General features: G+C 33.0%; 1 protein-coding gene across 4 annotated transcripts; it reads right to left on the bottom strand.

Moving 5' to 3' along the window:
- Window positions 1-660: 660 nt before the first annotated feature.
- On the bottom strand, window positions 661-20,684 carry LOC143222725 (uncharacterized). 4 transcript variants are annotated; one of them, XM_076449627.1, is made up of 4 exons: window positions 20,542-20,684; window positions 15,745-15,804; window positions 3,426-3,562; window positions 661-3,208 (listed from the first exon to the last, which is right to left on the bottom strand). In XM_076449627.1, the coding sequence occupies exon 4, from the start codon at window positions 2,492-2,494 to the stop codon at window positions 1,742-1,744; it is 753 nt and encodes a 250-aa protein (XP_076305742.1). In that variant the 5' UTR covers window positions 2,495-3,208; window positions 3,426-3,562; window positions 15,745-15,804; window positions 20,542-20,684; the 3' UTR covers window positions 661-1,741. The 4 variants fall into 4 exon arrangements, with proteins under 4 accessions (XP_076305742.1, XP_076305743.1, XP_076305744.1 ...); XM_076449628.1 differs by lacking the exon at window positions 20,542-20,684 and adding an exon at window positions 8,511-8,635 and having other exon boundaries at window positions 15,745-15,954; XM_076449629.1 differs by lacking the exon at window positions 3,426-3,562.
- Between the last annotated feature and the right edge of the window lie 2,272 nt (window positions 20,685-22,956).

The following is a 22,956-nucleotide window of genomic DNA, read 5'->3' as shown; positions in this document are numbered from 1 at the left end:
TCAACTTAAATAATTAAGGAACATCAGATCTATTGACGTTTTCAAAACCTGTATATAGGGTGCGAATATTAAAACTTGGTGACCTACCCCTAGGTCCATAATCAATAGAGTGACAGTGTCTGTACTTTTAATGTTTATAAACAAATGTAGTAATCCACACATAAAACCTTATCACATAAACACTTCTGCCTGCTATGGGACTCTGAGAGACGTCAGACCCATTCCCCAAGTTCTCTTCCTTTGTAATGCAGCATACTTTGTACCTCCATTACGTATATGATGCAGTTGTCTGTATTCCCTTACTCCTGACCTCATTTTTTTATGTTTTAGAAAAGGGCATCGTTTATACTTATATACGTAATGAAAATTCCCAATGCAATAAAAACAATAATAGTTTAATAAAAATTTAATAATGTAATTGTATAAAACTGTTGCCAACTAATATTTAATATATTGTAGGCTTATAAAATCTGGGTGAATGGAGAAAAGATTGCATGGACGCACTATGTTGCATTGTTTTTCAACACTTTTGACCCCCAGTGGTACAGCGGTATGTTTGCGGACTCAAACTTCTAGAAACCGCGTAGTTTTGTACTTAATTCCAATAAAACAAACAAACTCAGTACTTTAAAAGTTTTTTTTATATAAAATTAATGTTGGTTACAACACATACATTATTGTTACAGATAACCTGTATAAACGTATATGATAATCCATATTGCGTACTTAACCGAAAGTATTATTTAATGTGATATAACTTGCTGTTCGATAAACAAGAATTATACAAGTAGTTCTAAAGCAGTGGTTTTATAAAAAGTGTAAATTAAACAATTATCAGAATAATTTAAAGTTAAATTCATTTTACGTCACCAAATTCAAGACGAAGTATTAGCTTTACGAACATTTGTCTTCAAATTTGAAAACACTGTAATTGTGTTCTAGACAGAAAATATTGTGTCTCAAAACTTTTATTAATACAAAACCTAATTTGATGATCATATTTTTTATACATAATTCGTTCCGGAAGAACAACACAGTTCTACTTACTGACAGAAAATAGTAGTGCCATTTGTAAATCCTATGTTTTTATTGCAAATTTTATTATAACGTCTCTAAGAACCATAAAATTTCTTTCAAAATTCTAATAACTCTAACAAAGCAATCAAAATACATATTTATCCACTCTACAAGACTCACTTCAAAATTATAAAACTTAATTAACATAAAAAATACGTAAAGGCCCACTGAACAGTTATCTCGCACTGTGAACTTTGTTACCTTTTTATTGTTGAGAGTCGCTGTGAGTTGCTTTGTTCAATCACTGATTTAGCACATATGACTGTAGTAAATTTTGTGTACTTCATAGCATTAAATCTAATGCACATATATGTTGGAGAAACAATGTTAACTTGGCATTTCAAAATTACGGCGGTTTCGTTGAAATTTCATCTGATTTTTAAAAGATAACACAGAAATACTCTTTTAAACAGACTATTACTTCTTGTATTTTGTTAGACATATTCCTCGGATGGAGGATTTTTCTACAAAGACAAAACACCCAACCAGCAGGTACTTCTCACACCAAACAAATAAACAAACAAAAAGAACTTCAAACGTTGTCCAGAATAATAACGTTGTCAGCATCCTTACTGTAATATCTTGATTTCTTGAAGGTTCTATGTTCTTCCTCCATTCCAAGAAGAAACAAAACATAAAAAGCATGAAGTAATTGTTTTGTATATTAGGAATTTGTCAGTTCATTGCTTAAAGGCATACTATCATTGTCTGAATCTAGTATGAAGTCAAGATAATCAACCGGTAAGACAACAGGTTCACAGTCGAAACCTAGACTGGATTCTAAGGAATCTAAAGACTGTTCAGTTTCACCATGTTCTGGGGCTTTTCTTGTTTGTTCTAAGATATTTGTTAAAGCAGCTATGTAATTGACAGCTAAACGAAGCGTCGTGATTTTAGTTAGTTTCGACCTGGACCCTGACTTGTATGGGAATTCAGGGACCACCTTCCTCAGTTTTTCGAAAGCTAAGTTTATTTGTTGCATTCTATCTCGTTCCCTAGCGTTAGCTGTTTTCCGACGGTACTTACTGAGTGGGGCAGGTTTTTGCCTTGGTTTTGGTGTTGTTTTAGATTGGTTACGTTTACTTGTTTCAATACGATTTTGTATAGATCGTGGTCGCAGTTTGTACTTCAAGTCCGGAAGATTTTTTTTTTGATTACTTCCACTTATTGGTTCTTCCTTTCTTTCTGGATATGACTGTGATTGTCCAAAACATATGTCTTCTTCAGGTGTAGTTGAACCTACCTTAGAGCGAAAAGTTTCCTCCTGTGTTGACTTGACTGAAGCACAACTTGCGTTGTTTTCGGAATTAGTAACAGATTGAGGCAGCACGTTTTTTCCTACATTGTTAAAAGTAGATGTAAATTCAAGCAATAATTCCCATGTATCTGGATCAAAATCTACTACATCCTTAGACATTTTGATGTTTTCGGTAAAAATAGATTGATAAATTAAAAGAAAAAGTCTGTGAACTGTGGAGTAAAAACTGAAATGCCTTCGAAGATCGAAAATTGTTGTAGTTCAAGACAGAAGTATCGTGTAACCTAAAACCAAATTATTCGAAAGAGTTGCTAGCACCTGAACTATTATATTGTAACTGTTTTGATAATTTTTTAACCTTAAGTCACAAAGTTATTCATAAAAAATAAAAATATATCAGACGTGGTCTACTTTCTCTGTCTTCTCATGAAATCAGTATAAACTATAAATTACATTATTTAATTTCTGATTAGCAATCAGTTGTGTTTTATTTGCTTTTTCATAGATTCCCATAATTGTTGGACAGCTGAAAAATGACAAAATTGATACAAATTAACGATACATTCGGTTCATACATCGGAACATCTTGGTTTTCAAAGATTCCTTCAGAGTAATCACAGTTTCCATAATATTAAGCTGTTAATGATTATACTAAAACTCTTGTGAACCTAGTCCATAATTTATTAAACTGGGCATATTAGCTGAAACCAGTTCAGCAGTAGGGCAACAGTGCATCAAAAGAAGAAAACAAAAGACCCTTGAAGAACACCAACTTAGCTGTTTTCGGACAATTTGGACAAAAGACCCTTGAAGAACGCCAACTTAGCTGTTTTCGGACAAGTGTTTATAACCGTTAAGAAGAGTCTTGGTTACCTATGTAAGGGATAAGAAAGAATTATTCATTTAATAAGGTAAGTACAATAAATCGTTTTGCAAGATTATATTAAATAATGAATAAATAAAATACTTTCGAAACAGATAATGAAAGTACGTTACATAAGTAAATATTAACAAATTCATTTTCTACTTACTGTTAAGGCATGAGAAGGATATAGATTCAAAATGAATGGACAAAAAAGTGTTACTTAACTATTGTGAATGCCATATGAATATTATATCTCTCCTTGCCCTCGCCCCTCTCTGTAATTCCATGATTGAGTTAAGCCTTATCCATATTTTGAAAAATCCCCAAGAAACAGCTGCATCGAATCCCCAGCTGAGAATCTCCTTTAAAAAAGACGTGTTTCTACTGAAATCTGAGTATCGAGACATAAACTAATAAAAATGTAATAAATAATTTACTAACTTTAAGTATTATTAATGCAAAGTTGATTAAGCACAATTCGGAAGAAATTATTGTCTTGTCCTCAGTTTTATCTCCTCAATCATCTGTATATCTATTTAATTTATTTCGAGCAAGAGGCATTAAACAACAAGTAACATTTCAAATCGTGTTTTAAAAACAGGTCTTTCTAGCCGGAATATCAAAATGAATCATAAAGGGAGTTCCACCACTTTAAAAATTCCAAACTTAACCGCTGTTTAAAAATCATACTTTCAAAGTATAATGAATTACAAAAGTTCGTTCGTTCAAAACCCCATTGAATTCGAAAGTTTTTAGAATAAATATTATGCACAAGTGGACAGCAAAATATTAAAGATTTGATTGACTTAATAAATAAATGTTCCCTTATCCTTGAGCTCTCTTTGTACTGTTATCTTTTTTTTTTTATACACGCATATTATGTGTATGTATGTCTAGAAGCTAAGAAGTCTGTTACTTTGTAAACTTTACACAGACTAGTTTATTAAATTTTTCTTTCTTTTTCCATTCTTTCGACCCAATGATTAAAGTTAGGAATGGAAAAGAATGAGCTTTTCTGCTATAACAATGCTTTTTCTTCAAATTATTTTAATACTTTAAATAAAATCAATCAGCTTGAGTATTCAGTGTGTTATAGTCTCTATCAAATATTAATTACAAAAGATAATTGATCTTTGCATTATATTTATATCAGCTATTTGTGATAAATTAAATATATTTCCATAAATGTTCTTTAGATTGTGCTTAATTATCAATAAAGTACCACGAAAACATGCAATGGAGACTTCTAATTCAGTTTGGCAATCGCTTAAGCCATTCTCTTATAAGTGGCCTGGTATAACCTGGTAGTTAGGTCCTTCGGCTCGTAAGCTGAAGGTCGCAGGTTCAAATTCTCGTCACACTGAACATGCTCACCTCATCAGCCGTGGGGGCGTTATATAGTGAGAGCCAATTCGTTAGTAATAGAGCAGCCCAAGCGTTGGTGATAAGTGGTGTTGACTAACTGCCTTCCCTCTAATCTATCATTGTTAAATTAGGGACTACTAGCGCAAAGAGCCCTTGTGCAGCTCTGGGCGAAATTCTACACAAACCAAATTTTTGATGAATTTCCTTCTAAATGAATAAAATTGTCAATTATGTTTCATCATAGTTATTCCTACACAACTGGATGATTAGGCTTAACTCTATTTATATCACTGGAGTCTGACACCATTGTCATTACGTTTATTCCAAGGTAAAAAGCTGCATAATTGGCTATGTATAGTCTGCTCACAACGAGTATAGAAACCTATGACGTATTTCCGCACAGGCTAAAGAGGTCCCGGTCTACGGTGGGAAAAATGCGCAGCATCATTTGAAAACCGCTAAAATGAATAAAAATATGTAGCGAAAACAGCGCTAATAAATAACTGTTAAAACTAATATTAAATATATTCCACTCTTTTCTTCCTGCCACCCAGAACCTCTTCACTATTTGTAATAAACCGATGTTTTCGAATCTTCTGACCCTAAAAAATGTTTAGTTAGTCTTAACTCGTGAATTCTGCTATATTTGAATGGATACTCACATTAGAAACCCTTTAATGATACTTGTTTCTCCTCTGAATGTTCCAACTTACGTTTCTGGTTGTTGTTTTAGAGCTACTAAAAGGTAGTTGCGTATGAAGTAAGTTTTTTATTAAATAAGAATTCATGAAATTATCTAGGTATTATTAATACATACTATGCAGTGCGTATTAGGTTAATAAAACATTAAAATAATACAAATTACTTTGAAAGCTTACATGACTTACATTATGCAGAGAATGAGAAGTAGAAATATATTAGATAAAATTTTCAGTTTTAATACTAATAACCATTCCTGTTTTGTTAATCTCCTTTGTTTTAACTTTCCTGTTTCTTTACCGAAAACAGCCCTATGTGCTCTTCTTGCAGTTAAAGACATGAGAAAGATATACTGCGAGGTTAGTGGTATAGAGCAGTGGTTCCCAACCTTTTTTATGCCCCGCACCCCTAAAAAATTTAATGTGTTCTTGCACCCCTCACAGTAATTATTTATTTAAGAATAAAGGTGAAGGTGGCCAAAACAAATTTTTATAACTAGTTTTTAATGATATATAAACAAAAACGAAACATTTCGAAAAGAAAAATATTACAACAAACTAAAAGTTGCATAAACCCTACATGGCCTAGAAAAAATAAATTTTCATTCAAGCATGAAATAAAATTTCTTTTAATTTGAAATGTTCAAATGTTCATAAGCCAATTTAAATTTAATGACTCTTTTGTTCCTGTTTATTTCTTACGAGTTTTTCAAAGCGTGGCACTTTGTTGCTGATAGCAATCCGCAAGTCTGCCAGTGCACCCAAGCGATTTCTAGATTTTTTCTTGATTAGTATAATCGTCGCAAATGAGATGAGCACATTTAGTGCTTTATCACAAAATCTTGGAAACATGTCCATTGCCGAACACCAATATTGTTCCAAAGTTTTGCTTTCAAACTGCATTTCAAGAACTCGATTTGTGCGCAGTTCAATAAGATCTTCCTTCAGTTCTTCATCTTCCAACATATTATCCAAATTGAAGGAGTATGGATCCATAATCCATTCTTCAGAAGTTTTCAGTTCTCCTCCAAAATATTCATCAAGTGACTTTGATAGTATTTCCAAACGATCCACAATTTCTTCACACACACATAGAATTAGGGACTCATCCTCACCTACAATTTCTTCGAGTGATTGAAAATTTGAAAATTTTTTAACTCGTCGACACCAAAGACGTAACTTTTCTTTGAAAGAATTCAACTTTTCGCAGCATTTCAATATGTTTATATTTTTCCCTTGAAGAGATACAATCAGGTCATTCATACGAGTGAAAATATCACTCAAACAGGCTAGCATTTGGTTGATTTATTGTGATTCTATTTCTCCGGGCAGATCATGGTCACGTTCCTTCAGAAAAGTTTTGACTTCTTCTCGCAGTTCAAAGAAACGCGTTGAAGATCTCCCACGTGACAGCCAGCGAACTTCTGTGTGGAAAAGCAAAACTGAAATCTCACTTCCAAAATCTTCACTTCAAGAGTCGGTGGTTCAGAGCGCGACCCCTAATCCAGTTGATGATCTTCACAGAAGTGTAAAGGACCTTTTTCAACTTTGGAAGCAATTATTTTGATGCCAAAGCATGTCGATGAAGAAAACAGTGAGTATCTTGCAAGTGCAGAATCTCTTGTTTCATCAGTGCAAAAAATCCTGATTTATTTCATAACATAGCAGGGGCATCGTCGGTACACACAGAACCAATAATTTGGATATCTAAATCATATTTCGCAAAGAAGTCCTTCACACACTGGAAGACATCTTTCCCTTTTGTGGTTGTTTTCAGATCTTCACAAACAGGAAATCTTCCATTGTGGCACCATCATGGACATACCTCACTAGTGCAATGAGTTGACTGCAATTTGCAACATCAGTTGTTTCGTCCAATTGGAGAGAGATTTTCAAGGGACTAGCCCTGATATCTGCGATAACTTGGTCCAAAATGTCCGAACTCAAATCATCAATTCGGTTTTCAATAACATTATTTGATAACGGCACTAATTTAAGCTTGTTTGAGGCTTCTTTTCCCAGAACAATTGTTGCCATTTCTAATGCACACGGTTTTATCACCTCTTCTGCAATTGTATGGGGCTTCTTTGATTTGGCTACTTTATACGCCACGTGGTATGAAGCTATCAGCAGTGATTTGTCAGCAGATATAAAACCTAAATTTGGAAGGGTTGCTCGAGAATTAAAGCGGGCCCTTCTACCTTTCAACGATTCAACATCATGGCCTGCAACAGCTGCTCCACCATGCCGGTTGTTGAAGTGTTCCTGCAGCTGAGATGGCTTCAAATTTATGTTTGAAAGGACAGCGACACAAAGCATGTACTGGGGTTTTTTGCAGATTCTCAGTTGTTCCGATGCAAGTGAAACCAAACTTCACATAATCATCATTCCATTTCCTTTTCTTTGACATGATGAAGTTTTTTTGCACGAACACAAAATCAACAATGCACTGACTACCATAGCATCACGCATGGGTTTATATACTGTGCGAAACTTTCTAAAACATTCTCAAGTATACGTCACATGACGTCATCGATTAATTCTGGATACTTCTGGAAATTTTTTAGAGTCACGATCACGTGAATACATAACATAAATAAACAATAAACACGCGTTCACGAACGAAACCTAATTAGTTGTGCCGGGTATTTAGGTCACGTTTGCGTTTCGTGTGTTGTTTGCTTACAGTTGTACACTAAGATTTCGGTCTGCGCCGGTGACGGTAGAAACGACAGTTTATCGTAACAAGGTAAAAAGCTATGTCTATAACAAAAAAATAAGAAATAAAAATCGAACGTAATTTTTGAATATATAGGTCAGTATCTTCAATATAAACAAAAGAAACTGAAATGTTATCTCGCACCCTTTGGGGGTGCGAGCACCCCTGGTTGGGAACCAATGGTATAGAGGGAGCAAAAAGTTGTCACGTAGGAAAGATGCGCAGATCAATTTATAACGTAAGAAGAGTTATTAATAACGAAAGAAGGTATACAAATAAGCAAATAACGAAGGTGAGGTGTAAGAAGTTGTTAATGACTTAGGAAATGCACGCGGAGTAAGTAATGACGTAGGAGGGGTACACGGAGCAGGTAATGACGTAAAACGATGCTCACATTGGTTAAAGATATAAGCAGGTGTAGTAAGTAGCAACTCAATTAGAGTAGGTGTAGAGAGTTGTTTAAAAAAGTAGAAAAGCTACAAACAACCATACAAGTTTATCTATCAAACACTTAGAAATTTTACTTACAAACATTCAGAAAAATGCTCTAGGTTTTCACGAGCTTCGTTGAAGGGACAAAAAGAAACCGCATCAATAAAGAAACAGTAAATTTCGATTTTCTAAGCAGCTGAACAAACAAATATAGCGGAAACCTGACAATAAAATTAAACTAGAATTAAATTGTAACGTTGGCAGCTTGAGTTTTCAAGTTATAGAATTTGAAAAAAAAGTCGCCTCAGTACTTTACTTACAGAAAGAAAATATTAAAACGCTGAAATAAAATCCAACTCGCTGGTATGGTTTTAAAACTGACATGTAATTTATTTTCACATCAAACCCTTATATAGTTTTAGCATTTACGCAACTTGTATGATTCCAAAGGTATATAGAGATTTGATGAGTAAAAACTGAAATAATTAAAGGTCAAAGATTCGCTAATATAAAGTAATTGATCATTACAAATTTATCAATCATGTTAAAGCCTCTTACAGAAAATAATAAATGGAATATAGTTGCATCGATAGGATTGATTCACTCTAACGATAAGTGCAACAATAATTTGCGATTTTTGCGGGAGGGACGTCATTAAAGCTTGAACCTATTTCCTTCTGAATTGTAGTCCAACTACGTACGGAGAAATGTGGACCTCAAATCATTCGCAACTACGTTTCGTAAGTAGTTAAAGAACTGTTTAGACACACATTGTGATTGGTTGTCTCACGAAATGGAAGATGTAGGGACGATGATATCATACGCACCATAGACGATAATGTCATTGTACCTTAAAGTGTCACCAGAGAGGGCTAACGTCTTAGTGTTATAGTTCTACGAAATGAAACCAGAGGGCGCGTCGCCTGGGTCATATTGCTAGGCAGCTCTGACAGGCAGAGGTAACCTACTTTCAGAAAGTGAGCTATTAGGGTCCCAAAGTGGCACTAGAGGGTATGTTGATATAATGAAAGTGTAGACAGATTAGCAAAACATTAACTGTATAGTGACAATCAAAGTTTTAAAACTAATAGTTTAATCTAATTTTGCTAGCATTTTATTACAGCTACCATTTATAAGTAAAACATTAAATACGTCGTATGAGGGTGGACTGTGTTTCTATTGGTGGATTGTGCTACTAAAATTTGTGTCTATAGGTAGATTGTGTTTCTACGATACTCTATTTCTGAACATTTGATGGGAAATGTAATTTCAGTTCGCGTACAATTCTTATATATTTTCTATTCAATTAGACTCCATGGACTAATTATTCATATTTCTAACAAACACATGTTTAACCATCAAATAGAAAGCGCTATATAGATATGCTATCATCCTTGGATGTAAGCATAATCACATACTCTATAGATAAGATTGTTGTCAGACATTCTGAAACATTTATTCACAAGAGTAATTAAAATTTCACGCTTAACAAGAATTATATATTTCGAAACAATGTTACAGAGAAATCTCATACATTATCTTTTACTCCTATATAAGGAACTGTTTTGTCAGTTACAATCAGTGTTCAATCTCAAATGTAACAGATTTTCAACAAGTACACTCAAAACGTAACTAAGGATCAAAGGTTAAATAAATAGGTGTCTAGTATAACCTTTCATAATAAACTTACAAACAAGTCAAATAAACATTTATGAAAATTACTAAAACATAGAAAAGACACAATCTTATATTTGTCTAGACGTACTTGTAAATACATATATATCCACAGCGTTAACCTAGTTGATCCCTCTATGGAAGATATATATAAAAGTTAAAACATTAGGCAACAGTTTATTGTAAATTTTAGAGGAGAGAAATGTTTTCCTCAGTAAAGTTGATATGTGCAATCACAGCTTTCTCTTTCTCAGGGTGTTGTGGATCTTGAAAAGGACCTAAAAATTTCAGTCACTTAAATAAATAACTTTTCACCAGAAAAATAATATCTCTCACTATTTTCAGGTTAAATTCTTGCTTGAAATATAATACGTCTATTCTGTACGACTCCAAGTATCCAATGTAGTAATAATTGGAGAATACATGTAAATGTTCAGTCAAATGACTTTATAAGTAAGACTCACCCTCATAAAACAAATAAAACACTTACCAAAATGATATGTATAGGGATGATAATCAATGATTGTGCATTTTGGAAATATTCACTTCAAAGTATACACTCATAGCCCATGACTGTAAGCATGTTTGTATATTAATTTTACACGCACGTATAGATATGTATAACCTAGAACAAATGAATTATCCAAGCATTACCACTAAAAGGTAAAACTCTGTGAGCAGTGCCTTGAACTCTATTAATTATTCACGTGCATGTCAGTGAAAACTACCTGATAAGCAATCTGTTCTGTTGTCGTGCAATATTTGAACAAGGTAAAAAACAAGAAGTAATATGTCTCATCTGTTACGTAACAACACAATACTCTGACTGTGTTTACTAGAATTAGATTCTTCTCAAATACGTATTGAGAATCTGTCAGAGAATGTGATGTTACATCACTGTACCATTAGTACAATAAGTACGGTGAATATCATAGTGGATGATTTTAATGTGGTGATATAGTCGTAACTTCCGTGATCTCGCAAAAAATAAGATCTAAAAGAAAAAATACATCTATCCTTTTACGTGGAATTAGTTTATAAAAATAATTCATATACGTTTACATAAAAATATGTTAGACATTCACCAGTATGATTAGATTTGTTTATAAATAAATACCGTGCTTATTATAGTACAATTAGTATTATTCTTACGACATATAACATAATAATAAAGTTTCAGTGTATACATCTTAAATGTTTGCCACAATTTTATAAGATTTGCGAACATTTGTAAAATTCACTGTGGTAATAGAAATAGAATAAAGTCATAACGAGTTATCACACGATTCACCCTTAAATTACAGTCATAAAAGTCCTATGTTCTTATATTAAGGAGACAATGGTGCATAGTGGGGGTAAGAGAACGTTATCTACTCTGATGATCAATAAAAATATTATTTTGGTGATAAATGGTCGTACAACATAAAGCCTATTACCACTGCACTGTCCATTTTGTGTTGGCGAAATAGAGAAATTTAGGAACCTGTATTTGACAGTAGCCTCCAGGCCTCATGCCAAGACTGTCTAGATACACGACTAACGGACAATAAAATGTTGACAAACACCTTATTTGTAGACGACGTAGTTTCCTTGAGCTACAAGAATGCTTCAATCCATGGCAGTAAAATGATCATATTACTTTTCAAGTCTTTCTTTACCACGGGGTTCTGAAGAAAACAAATGCAAAAATATCTGCACTGCACACATTTTGCGACACGTGATATTGCCCTTTACCACGTGTCTGAATTTTTTATTTGTTTGGAAATGAAGCAGCTAAAGTTAAATACTTTAATGAATTATTGAAATAGTGTTTTGAACACGACTTCGTTACGTTTCCACCTGGCACAATGAGCTCTCATACTGGGTGAAAGGTCTAGTCACAAAGAGCATGCATTACAAACTCTTGACAAAAATTCCTGAAATATCTATAGAAAGGTGAAAACAGTTTTCTAGTAAGGAATAAACTCATATCCTTGAAACTTTAGCAATCAACTTATAAAGCTAAATATGAAATTCAAGTAATTTTCCTTTTGAGCATAATAATCGTAAAAGTATGCAAAGTAAATTACTGGCTAGGATATTTATCTCACTCAAATAAGTGTTTTTTGCTTGTAGAAGTGAAGTAAAACACGTGTAAAAACCCTATGAAAATATGGCAGCATTGTCCACCTGATATAGCAATCTTTAGCAAGAACCAATAATAATAACACTATCTGCCCATAGAAGCACTGCCATTTTTTTGTAAAACATAAGTAACTAAAAACTATAAAATAACATGTGTGAAATGGAATATTTTTCTAAAAAATGTTCCACTAAAAAACATCATAGTTGTATGGGTAAATAAATAGCGTATTTAATAAAGTCAATGAATTGGCACTGTAAGCTTGTATGATTCATTATTACATGATATTTAGATATTTAAATAAATGTCCTTTTCAGAATGATAGTTGTACAAAAATGTGTTATTTAAATGAATTACAGAAGCAAAAACTATATTATAATGTGTTAATTGTCCTAAACCATAAAAACACAAAGGATGACTCTTTCAATATTTATAAAAATCTTTTCAGCAATTAGCTAAATGTGCTAATGGCATATTTCTCCATAAAAATACATGTAATACAATTACATATACACATCAAAAATATAAGCTGAGAAAAGTTGAAATCTTTTGTGAAGGCCTATGAAAGATAGTAGCACTGTTCTCTTATAGAAGCAAAATCCACCTTTCTAAAATGTTTGTAAGAGAAAACTATACAGTTGATAAGAGTAAAATAGTAAGTTGTTTTAAATATATCAGTACATTAAATGTGATAGTAACACTACCAAGCTATAGAAAATCTGTTATGCAAGTTAAATATGTAGTGAAAACTTTAGAACTGGTGAATTAGTGAAATGTTTCGTACATAAAATGATGTATAATTATAAAAGGTATGCTAGGCAGATACGGTAAAATACTATTGATCAATCTATAAATCATGCTAGCAGCCGTATCGACACAGGACCTTAGTAACACAATCCTCCTGAAGGGCCAGCATGCCCAGGTGGTTAAGGCACTCGACTCGTAATTCGAGGGTAGCTGGTTCGAATCTCCGTCACACCAAACATGCTCGCCCTTTCAGCCGTGGGGACATTATTATGTGACGGTAAATTCTACTATTCGTTGGTAAAAGAGTAGTTCGAGAGTTGGCAGTGGGTGGCGATGACTAGCTGTCTTCACTCTAGTCTTACACTGCTAAATTAAAGACGGCTAGTGTAGATAGCCCTCATGTAGCTTTGCGTGAATTTCAAAAAATAAAGAAACAAATAAATTATCCTCCTGTAGAAATACACGTAATACATTTACGTATATAAACGAAAAATAGAAACATAAGTTGAGACAATTTTAAATATGTATGCAGTTCTACATGAGTGTAGTAACTCTCTTTCTTATTGAAACACCGTCCGCCTTTATAAAACGCATACGTTATGCACAGTAACACTACCTACCTATAGAACTTTATATAACACTATTTTTAGTAAAACGGTCCACCTTTGTAAAACTTATTTCATGTTTCACTTATAAAGGGAAACTGTAAACACAATGTTAGGCAAGATTTTTAGAAAGTGTTATCGTGCCCGGCATAGCCAGATAGTTAGGGCTCTTAACTCAAATTCCTGTCTCAGTAAACATGCTCACCCTTTCAGCTTTGGTGATGTTATTACATTACGGTCAATCCCACTATTTTTGGTACAAGCGTAGCCAAAGAGCTGGCAGTCACTAGCTGCCTTACCTGTAATCTTACATTTAAATTAAGGACGGATAGCGCAGATGTCCTTCATGTAACTTTGTACAAAATTTAAACAAAGTGTTAGTTTTTATACCGTACAAGTATTACAAGTCATATATAAAATATTCTTTGAACTTTGTACGGGGTCTTTTAAGTAACAAGTGAAATGTAACATGAAAAACGCTTATCTCTTTGTTTTTTTTCATTTGCTATGTTTACTGGGTAACGTCAACCTATCAGTGCACGTATGAAAATAAAAGTATCAAAATGCGAATTTTTTTTTTGTTTCACGTGGATAGAATAGCATCATGTAGGGATTAACATAAGAATAACGCTCATAACACAGGCCTGCGATGGTTTATTCTCTTGAAATTTTTACAGTAATTCCTGTACGCTAAATCCGAAAATGATATCCATTTTCTCCATCATGTATAGATTTTTCACAAAACGCCATATGTACTTTTACATTAGTGAATCATTTTCACTGAAATCGAGTCACATTTTGTTGCGCTTAAAATATTGACAACCACTGGCTATAGATTTCTTTACACCAATTGTGACACGAGTCTTAACGTCTACCATTCAAACATAACAATAAAAATGCTTTGTGTTAAAGAAAATAATAATTTGAATTTAGTAAAAGTTTACTTTTTTAATTTCTAATTTGTAAACAATCCTTACGCGATAGAAAAGTATGAGTAGCTGAATTATGGAAAATAAGTTATTAAAACAACAACAAAAAAAAAACTTTTATGAAGTTTAAATTCGCAGGCCTGTGAAATCAGTGGTTGTTTACAACGATAGTTTTCTTACAATTTTGAATTATATATATCCGCCTTTTAATACTGACATTTTATGATATCTATATTTGTTATCAATTTACTGTAACTTAGACCCATAAATTATTGTTTTCGGTAGACCGCTACCCAATGACTTAGCGGTAAGTATGAAGGTTTATACTCCTTGAAATTGTGTTTAGAAACCTGTGGTACAGATAGATCATTTTGTAGCTTTCGGCTTAAAAATAAACATATCTTATATACCTGTAATATTTTCGCAAAAGAGAAAAGAATTCGGGAATTTTAGTAATTTAGTGTTCAAGACTGATATAATAGTTCAGTACAATGAACTTCAGTTTGAACGCTTTCAAAAGAAGATATCTTCTTCAGTAACTAAAATCAAATTTATCAGAAGTATAAGAAATATACTGGTGAATCCATATTTTTTATCTTTTCTCAAGATATGCATACTAAGTAAAAACTGTATATGTGGTATAGCAAATGCAGCAAAATATAATGTTTTGTATCTTTAAAAACCAAATACATAGGAGACGATATCCCACCCTTTGCGGTTCCTGTTAAGCCTAAAATTGGGGTTAGTGTTTGCAAACAACACAACTGACGAGATGCAATTCAAGCTCCCAAAGTCCTCTGTTGGTGGACTTAAAGTTCATATTAAGGTTTTTTTTTAAATTAAATCTATAAAGCTAGTTTAGATCTAAAGTCAAAAGTGTTGAGTTTAAATATTTATTATTCTAGATTAAGTGTCTCTTGAGTGCTTAATAACCGTTGCTTAGCATTATGTATATTCTTACTGCAAAAATATGTTATTAAAATTTAGATGGAAGTGTAAACGTGAAACATAAGATTTACAAAATCCTGATACACCGACCGGTAAGTGCTTCTGAAGCAAAGGCAAGTAATATATCAGAAATCTAAACTTGAAACAGTTTGTTAATAGAAAGATAAAAATGTCATCAATATTTACAAGAAAATAGTTGTATTATAACAGACAATAACTGTCTAAAGCTTTAAGTTCTTAAATTTATATGTGAACGAATTATACTGATAACATTATTTCTAAATTTCATAAAAAAATAAACATACCTTGTAATCACAAGAGCTTAAAAAGAAGTTTTTCCCGTAGTCTAGCTTTCCACCTCTCCCCTTAAAATAATCAAAGAGAAATTAATATTTGTTCGCTTTGTAGTACTATTATACACACACAGTTTATTCACATTCTATTAAAGTTTCAGACTTCATGACCAAGAAAGTAATTGTTTGTCCGCTAGTAACGCTCAAATAGCGTTTAGTAGTAACCAGTTGTTACTTTCTGTTTTAAAGCAATCTACACATCATGAACTCCAATCGAAAATCACCGCTAGCACTACGTCATGGCAATAATATTGTTACATCATAACGAGGCGGACCATTTAAGTACACCTGTTGCCATATATGTAATTTTAATAGAAGCAGAAAGAAGCGTTTATTTCATAATAGCATACTCATAAATCTTAGTCACAATAATGCACATTGTCCTATACAACTGTGCTAACTGTATAAATGGTAAAGCGTATAAAAGGTAGAACACAATTTTCGTGCTATAAAAGGCTATATATTGAATACTTTTGGAAAGCGGTCATTTAAACTGAAAGCGAGACACGTCGCTAAAAAGACAAATATGGCTTCGTGTTTTTTTTGTTGTTTTTTTAATGACATGAATGAAAATGAAGACAGATTAATGTATTACAACAAAACTGAAAATGTCAAACGAATTAAGTTTCATCACGACATAAAAACTCTAAGTTTAAGTATTTACAATATAGCGCAAGAAACGTTTTTATTCTTGAAGTGTTATATTTAGTGTATTATTTTGAACAACAAATAAGGTAATTTCTGTTAATAGTAACTGTCGTTATTGGCAAGAGCGATTTCTGTGAGATCGATTTGATTGACATAGTGATTATATTCCACTGACTGGATTTACTTCAGTTGAATTATCATTACATTTAATTCAGTTTACTATTTTTGTTCATATTTCACTCAACTTCTTCTCTCTCTCATTTTCGTTCATTGCTTCTTTCTTCACTATTTTTTAAACTTGTTACATTTATTCTAGTACTTTCATTGCAGGTACTGACTTCCATACAACTCGTTTGACATTATAAACATTATTTCACTGATACAAGTTTACATTTTATCATCTCTGTGTTTCCACCAGCAACGTAAAAAGTCGTCAATTTTGTTATCAAAAAAGGGATTAGTAGCTATAGAAAATAATCTGTACACTATTTCCAGTCTAGTTTGTTTACATTTATAGAGTCCATAGTTATAAGCTTGAAAATATAATCTTTGCATTTGTTTCTTTATTTCTTTTGACCTTCCAATGTATATAAATACTTTTTAAATTAACAATTTTTAATTATATTGTTATTTAAACTTCCACTGTAGTTTACTGTAACATTTGTGCATGTTAAATAGTTGGTATTTCATTTGTGTATTCTTATTCTCAGACAAGTTCCAATAAACTTCATTTATTAATATTTTGTTCCTCTACGCACCCCCTATACTGCATAACTTTATGCTATGATATTACAACATACAGTGTATTGAGAAACCTTTCTGTACAAAAATGCTGATATAAGTTTTCTTGTTCAGAGAAGAACTGTCAAATAACATTATGTATATAGCTTTGTGGTGTTCCATGTCATTATGGACATTTCAAAGTAAGTCGCTTGTAAGGAAGTATAAAAAGTCGCTTAACATAGTGCATTTAGTTTTGTTGCCGGTAAATGGATAAAGAATATGTTTGAATACACTCTTACCAGTAACTACCACGAATGACGCGATGTATTAATGTGCAAAATGACCAACCAGTTTGAACATTCGCTACCTGAAGTCACAGATTCCAGATATTTCACGTCAAAACTAATTAATATTCTATGCGTGCTTTGGATTATATACTTTAGGTACTTTAAATGGTATGTAGGACTCACTGTTTGTGCATGCGAAACAAACAAACCTACAATGTAAAAGGAATCTGAAACTTTACATAATATATAGAGAAAACAAAAAAATAACAGTAAGATGTTGGTGGTGTGCTGGCTAAAATGGATTACTATATGACACTATATAACTAAAATACCCATGTTTGCAATGACTGAGCATTGCAGTTTATTACAGCAACTGAAGTGAGATAAGAATAACTCAATAATCGTAAATAAGTGTGCTTTATTAAGCATTAAGATGAAGCCTTATCTTTTAGCGTATTATATAGGTTATAGTACCTTCTTAATATCTTTATATCCGATAGAGACTCCTCGGTTGGGAAGTTCTAAGAGGTTCTAAACTTTTTCCTCTCATGAAATAAAATCTGATTTATTGATTGATTGGAATTAAGTACAAAGCTACACAATAGATATCTGTGCTTTGCCCACTACGGGTATCGAAACCTGGTTTCAGCCAACTAAGTATCCTATGATTAGATTGTATACAAAATCTGAGAGGTAAAAAAAGTAATTAATGGTGGGGTGAAATGTTTAGACTGACTGATTTCTCTGTGGAATAAAACATGATCTATGAGTTTTACGAGTGTTATTACCATGATTGTAATAAATGTTATGACTTTGATACAAGTAATGTAGTTCTAAATAGCTCTAGGAAACAAGGTCATAACAACATGGGATCATGAGTTTAAGGAAATGAAGTCTATTGATATATATTTAATGCATTTCATTAATGACTTTACGATAGTTTCCTGCCTTGATGTATAACACACCTTCTTTGGAAGAAAATTCAAGGCAACAAGACTTTTACACAATATAAAAGGAGAAAATGTCAAGTGTGTTGATTTTAAATCATTATATCCATGCACAAACAAATATTCTGAGTGTCCAGTTGGACATACAACAATAACAATGACGAGTGTTTGTAATTTACATAATTATTTTCGTTTTAGAAATTGTAAAACTATAATCCAATGGAAACTCTCTCATCCAGTCTTGGCACTTAGATGTAATGGTAAATTAACTTTTACATTATGTAGATCGTGTGTGGAATCTAACTCGCTGCCACCATTTAACCACAGTGATAACAAAAGATCTTTTACCGGTACCTAAGTTACAGAAAAAGTAAAACAAGCAGTCGATGTATTAAAAATATATGAGATTTACAAACTCCTTTCAAATCTAAAGTGACTTAAAATAAAAGAAGAAAGTTCTGATTAACCCTTTGGCTGTATAACATCCGAAGCGAAGCGATATTATATTGAACAATGTCACTGAGATGAAGCAGTGCAATTGTCCACTGAAAATATTATTTTTAATCAAGGAAAAATGTCAGTAGCAAAATTATATCTTAATGCTTTTGGGGATGTTGGAATACGCTGCTGGCCAAAATCTTAAGGCCAATGAAAATAAAAATAAAAAACTTTTTTAGCATTTAATAGGGAAAATGTGAACACTATAAAATTAGCCTAAATACTAGCTTTTATTTTAATCTTTCGAAGCTCTGCTCAAATAAGTGGTTGAGTCGAACAACGCAAAATTAATATTTTTTCATTATGTTCATTGGCCTTAAATTTTGGCAAGCAGTATATGTCTGAGGACAAACCACAGCTTACCAGTGTAATATCTGTTAAATAATATAATTCATTAATGAAAGATAACATGAAGATAATAACAGATGTTACACTGATTAATGAAGAAGTAATAACTCTTCTTTAGAAACATAAATATAAATATCTGCCACAAAACTATCAATCCAACATTTTTCTGGCAGCTTTCACATCAGTACATGCTTGTCTGAAGTTACATAATACACTTAAGAAGTTATGTTTGTCTGTATTGTATGCATTTCAGATAGATCTAATGATCCACATCTAAGGGATTATCTTGGCGAGTTTACAGAGATGGTAGTCGAACACTGTATAACATCGTTAAAAAGTGGAGGCTTAAAAAAGTATGGGTACTTACGTGATAACGAGAAATCATGCTATAAAACTGGAGGATTGACCCTTACTTTTATCAACAGCAAAGAAGTGAAGTTCTCATCAATGAAATATATAATAACAGGTATATTCATTCTTTTTTGTCAATCTCCTATAACAATGACTAATTGTAAGAAGACTTGTAAAGGTTTAAAGACCATTCACAAGAAGGAAGAAAAGAAGAATTATCATCCAATTTACACCAAATAACATATCACTCCAGATTTTAACGCTCTTTCATATAGATGCTGATTTTTTCATCTAATGGAACTTACTCCTCGCCATGGTGTATGGACTGAAGGAAGAGAGGGCATGTGAGGGCTTGCGAGGGCAGATCCCAAGTGCACTAAAATATAATCTATATAAAGAATTCTATTTCATTCAATTTTCATTAGAGTTTGAGCTGAAGAACTGTCTACTCCATCCTTCTATGTGTTTGATGCTAAGTTCGACAGGAATTGATAAATCACAGTTTGTAAGCAAAATTTTAACTTATCATCATGAAGTTGTTTATCCTATTCCTGAAAATATCATATGGTTTTATGGTGAATTTCAACTACTGTATACGAAATTGATGCAAAATATCCTCAATATTTAATTTCTTAAGGGCTCACCTCAAAATGTTCATGATTAGTTCCAGTCTGATAAACCAAATCTTTTCATCGTTGACGATCTTATGAGTGAATACGAAAAAAATAAGCGAGTGTCTCAACTTTTTACATGTGTAAGTCACCATTTGAATTTATACAAAATTTTTTGATCAGAATGAGAAATCCATAATATATTAATTTAAATTCTCAACATATTATCTTGTTCAAAAATGTCAGAGACAACTATCAGTTAAATGTTCCCATGATGTGTCAAGAATTTTTAACAAGCTAATCAAGATGCAATAAGACAATCAAAATTTTATTTACTAGTTGGCTTAAAAGCAGAAACGCCTGGACAGATTTGTATGAAGATCAGACTTGTTTCCATGATAAATTTATAGTGCATGTACCAAAAAAGTTAAAACTGTTGTTTAACTGGATTGTCATGACTGCTGCAGTGATAGAACTAGAAGGATTTTATCTGAAGGATAGACGTAATTAAAGAACATGCAGTCAAATGTTTAGTCAATGCATATATATGTGTGTGTGTTTTTGTTTAAACAACCATTTTCGAGTAAATATCTATCAGCTTCTAATCGTAGTCATAGTAAATGGGTAATGCGTCACATTCATTTCACTTCATAGAACTCTGGTAATGATGACTATTCCTACCTTTGAAATGCTGCTAAACTGTTAAGAGATAATTTTACCACTGTTTATACAAAGGGGAAAAAATCTGATATATTGAAAAGTCTGTTGAAAATTCCTTATCACAATCTGGAATAGTTTAGATGCCCCAGTGTTTACAGGAAAACTGTGACGTTATCTGGCATGATACATGTCATTTAAACTGGTACATGTCCCAATTATAAAATACTGCACATAACAAACTCACGAGATCATGCAACAGTGTTATTGTTTTTCAACCGGTTAACGAAGGGTAATTAAAACATTAACTGGAGAAGTATAATTGTGGTAAATGTATTTGAATTTTCCCCACCCTTAAATTCTGAAGTATTTAGTTCAAATTTATACTGAGGTCTATCTCCATACAAGGAAAGAAAATGCATCAAAACCTCTCAGTTGTACGTTTTAATTTTTAGTGTTCAGTCTTAGAACCTTTACTCTTTTTTTATTTACATCAATGTAGTAGATGAAGAAATAGTCAATAACTTAAATTTGCAGATGATATTAAGGTCTTAAGTGTTACTAATTTTTAAGAGGATGCTGCTTATTTAAAAATATTTTAAATTATTTAATGAGGTGGGCAAGTAAATTACAGAGGGGTTTTAATTATAATAAATGCAAGATAATGCATGTCGGCTATCATAATTTAAATTATAAGCATACTTTGAATGAGAATAATCTAAACAATTTTATAAAGAAAAGAGATTTTCGGTCTAATAGTTGATAAGTCTCTAAATACATCCAAGCAGCATACTGTTGCTAGTAACAGAGCAAATGCTAATAAATAAAATATGGTATTGGTTTTTATAGCCACTAGATTAGTACCTGTAAAGTTGTATTCATCATTATTTGTCACTTTGGAACTTTTCGCCTAATTTTGCTTTGCTTCGAAAAATTCATGTTATCTGAGATGCTATAGTATTGTGTGCCATGCACTATGACTGAAATCCTTTCAAAACTTAAGAAATTAACATATCTTTGTTTGTGTGTATTCATTTAACATTTTTGTTTTCTGTAAATTCTAGTAAAAATGTCTAAATGTTTTACGTGAACATGATGTATTGAATCTTGAGCTCTGTGGTATTGCCCTTGGGGTTTGTATTCTCGTGTCCATAAGTGTAAGTTTGAAATGTATCTTTTGTAGTATCTGGTCTGTGTTTATATACTCTTCAAAACAAGAAACGCAAAAGGGATATTTTTGTTATTTTAAAGAGAAATATATGTAATAACGTTACAAGCTCAGAGTATGTGATGTTACACGTGTTAAGGCACTGATTGTCAGACCAAAATGACAATAAAAGTTGTGCACTTTGAAAATGGAGGAAAACATCGGATTTTTCGCCAAAACGCATGCGTGTCCAATAAATTTGTTTCAGAGATCTGCATGTTCTCCAAGTGCAACATGTGCAAAATCCCTATAAAAGTGACGGGTTCTCGGTTTCCATAGCTCAGTGTTAAGCCACCGACACGCAATACAGTTACGCCAAGACTGACTGAAGCACAATGCAACAACGCCATTGGTCGCTTGGAAGCAGGCAAATCTCGATCACATGTTGCCAGAGCTGTGAATGTCCACCCAAGCACCATCACAAGGCTATGAAATCGTCACCAACAACATGGATCAACTCGTAACCGTCCACGATCTGGCAGACCTCGTGTGACCACGCCCGCACAAGATCGCAACATCCGGTTACGTCACCTTCGGGATAGGACCACCACTGCGACGTCTACTGCCTCAAAAATACCAGGGCTGCGTAGGATTTCCGATCAGACCGTACGCAACCGTCGACGAGATTCTTAGGCCCCATGTGCAACCCATCATGGTGAACGTCAACGACGTTTTTCAACATGTCAAGACCCGTCCTCACACAGCCCGACTCACCACTGTCTTCTTGAGACACCACAACATCAACGTTCTTCCCTGGCCCTCCAGATCACCAGATTTAAACCCTATCGAACATCTTTGGGACGAGTTGAACCGACGTCTGCGACGGCGACAACCTCAACCGCAGACTCTTCCTCAGCTTGCAGTAGCTTTGCAGGCTGAGTGGACAG

This window comes from Tachypleus tridentatus, chromosome 8 (genome assembly GCF_004210375.1).
Source record: "Tachypleus tridentatus isolate NWPU-2018 chromosome 8, ASM421037v1, whole genome shotgun sequence".
Classification (NCBI taxonomy): domain Eukaryota; kingdom Metazoa; phylum Arthropoda; class Merostomata; order Xiphosura; family Limulidae; genus Tachypleus; species Tachypleus tridentatus.
The sequence above is the reverse complement of the archived record's forward strand: the minus strand, read 5'-3'. Positions and strand labels throughout refer to the sequence as shown.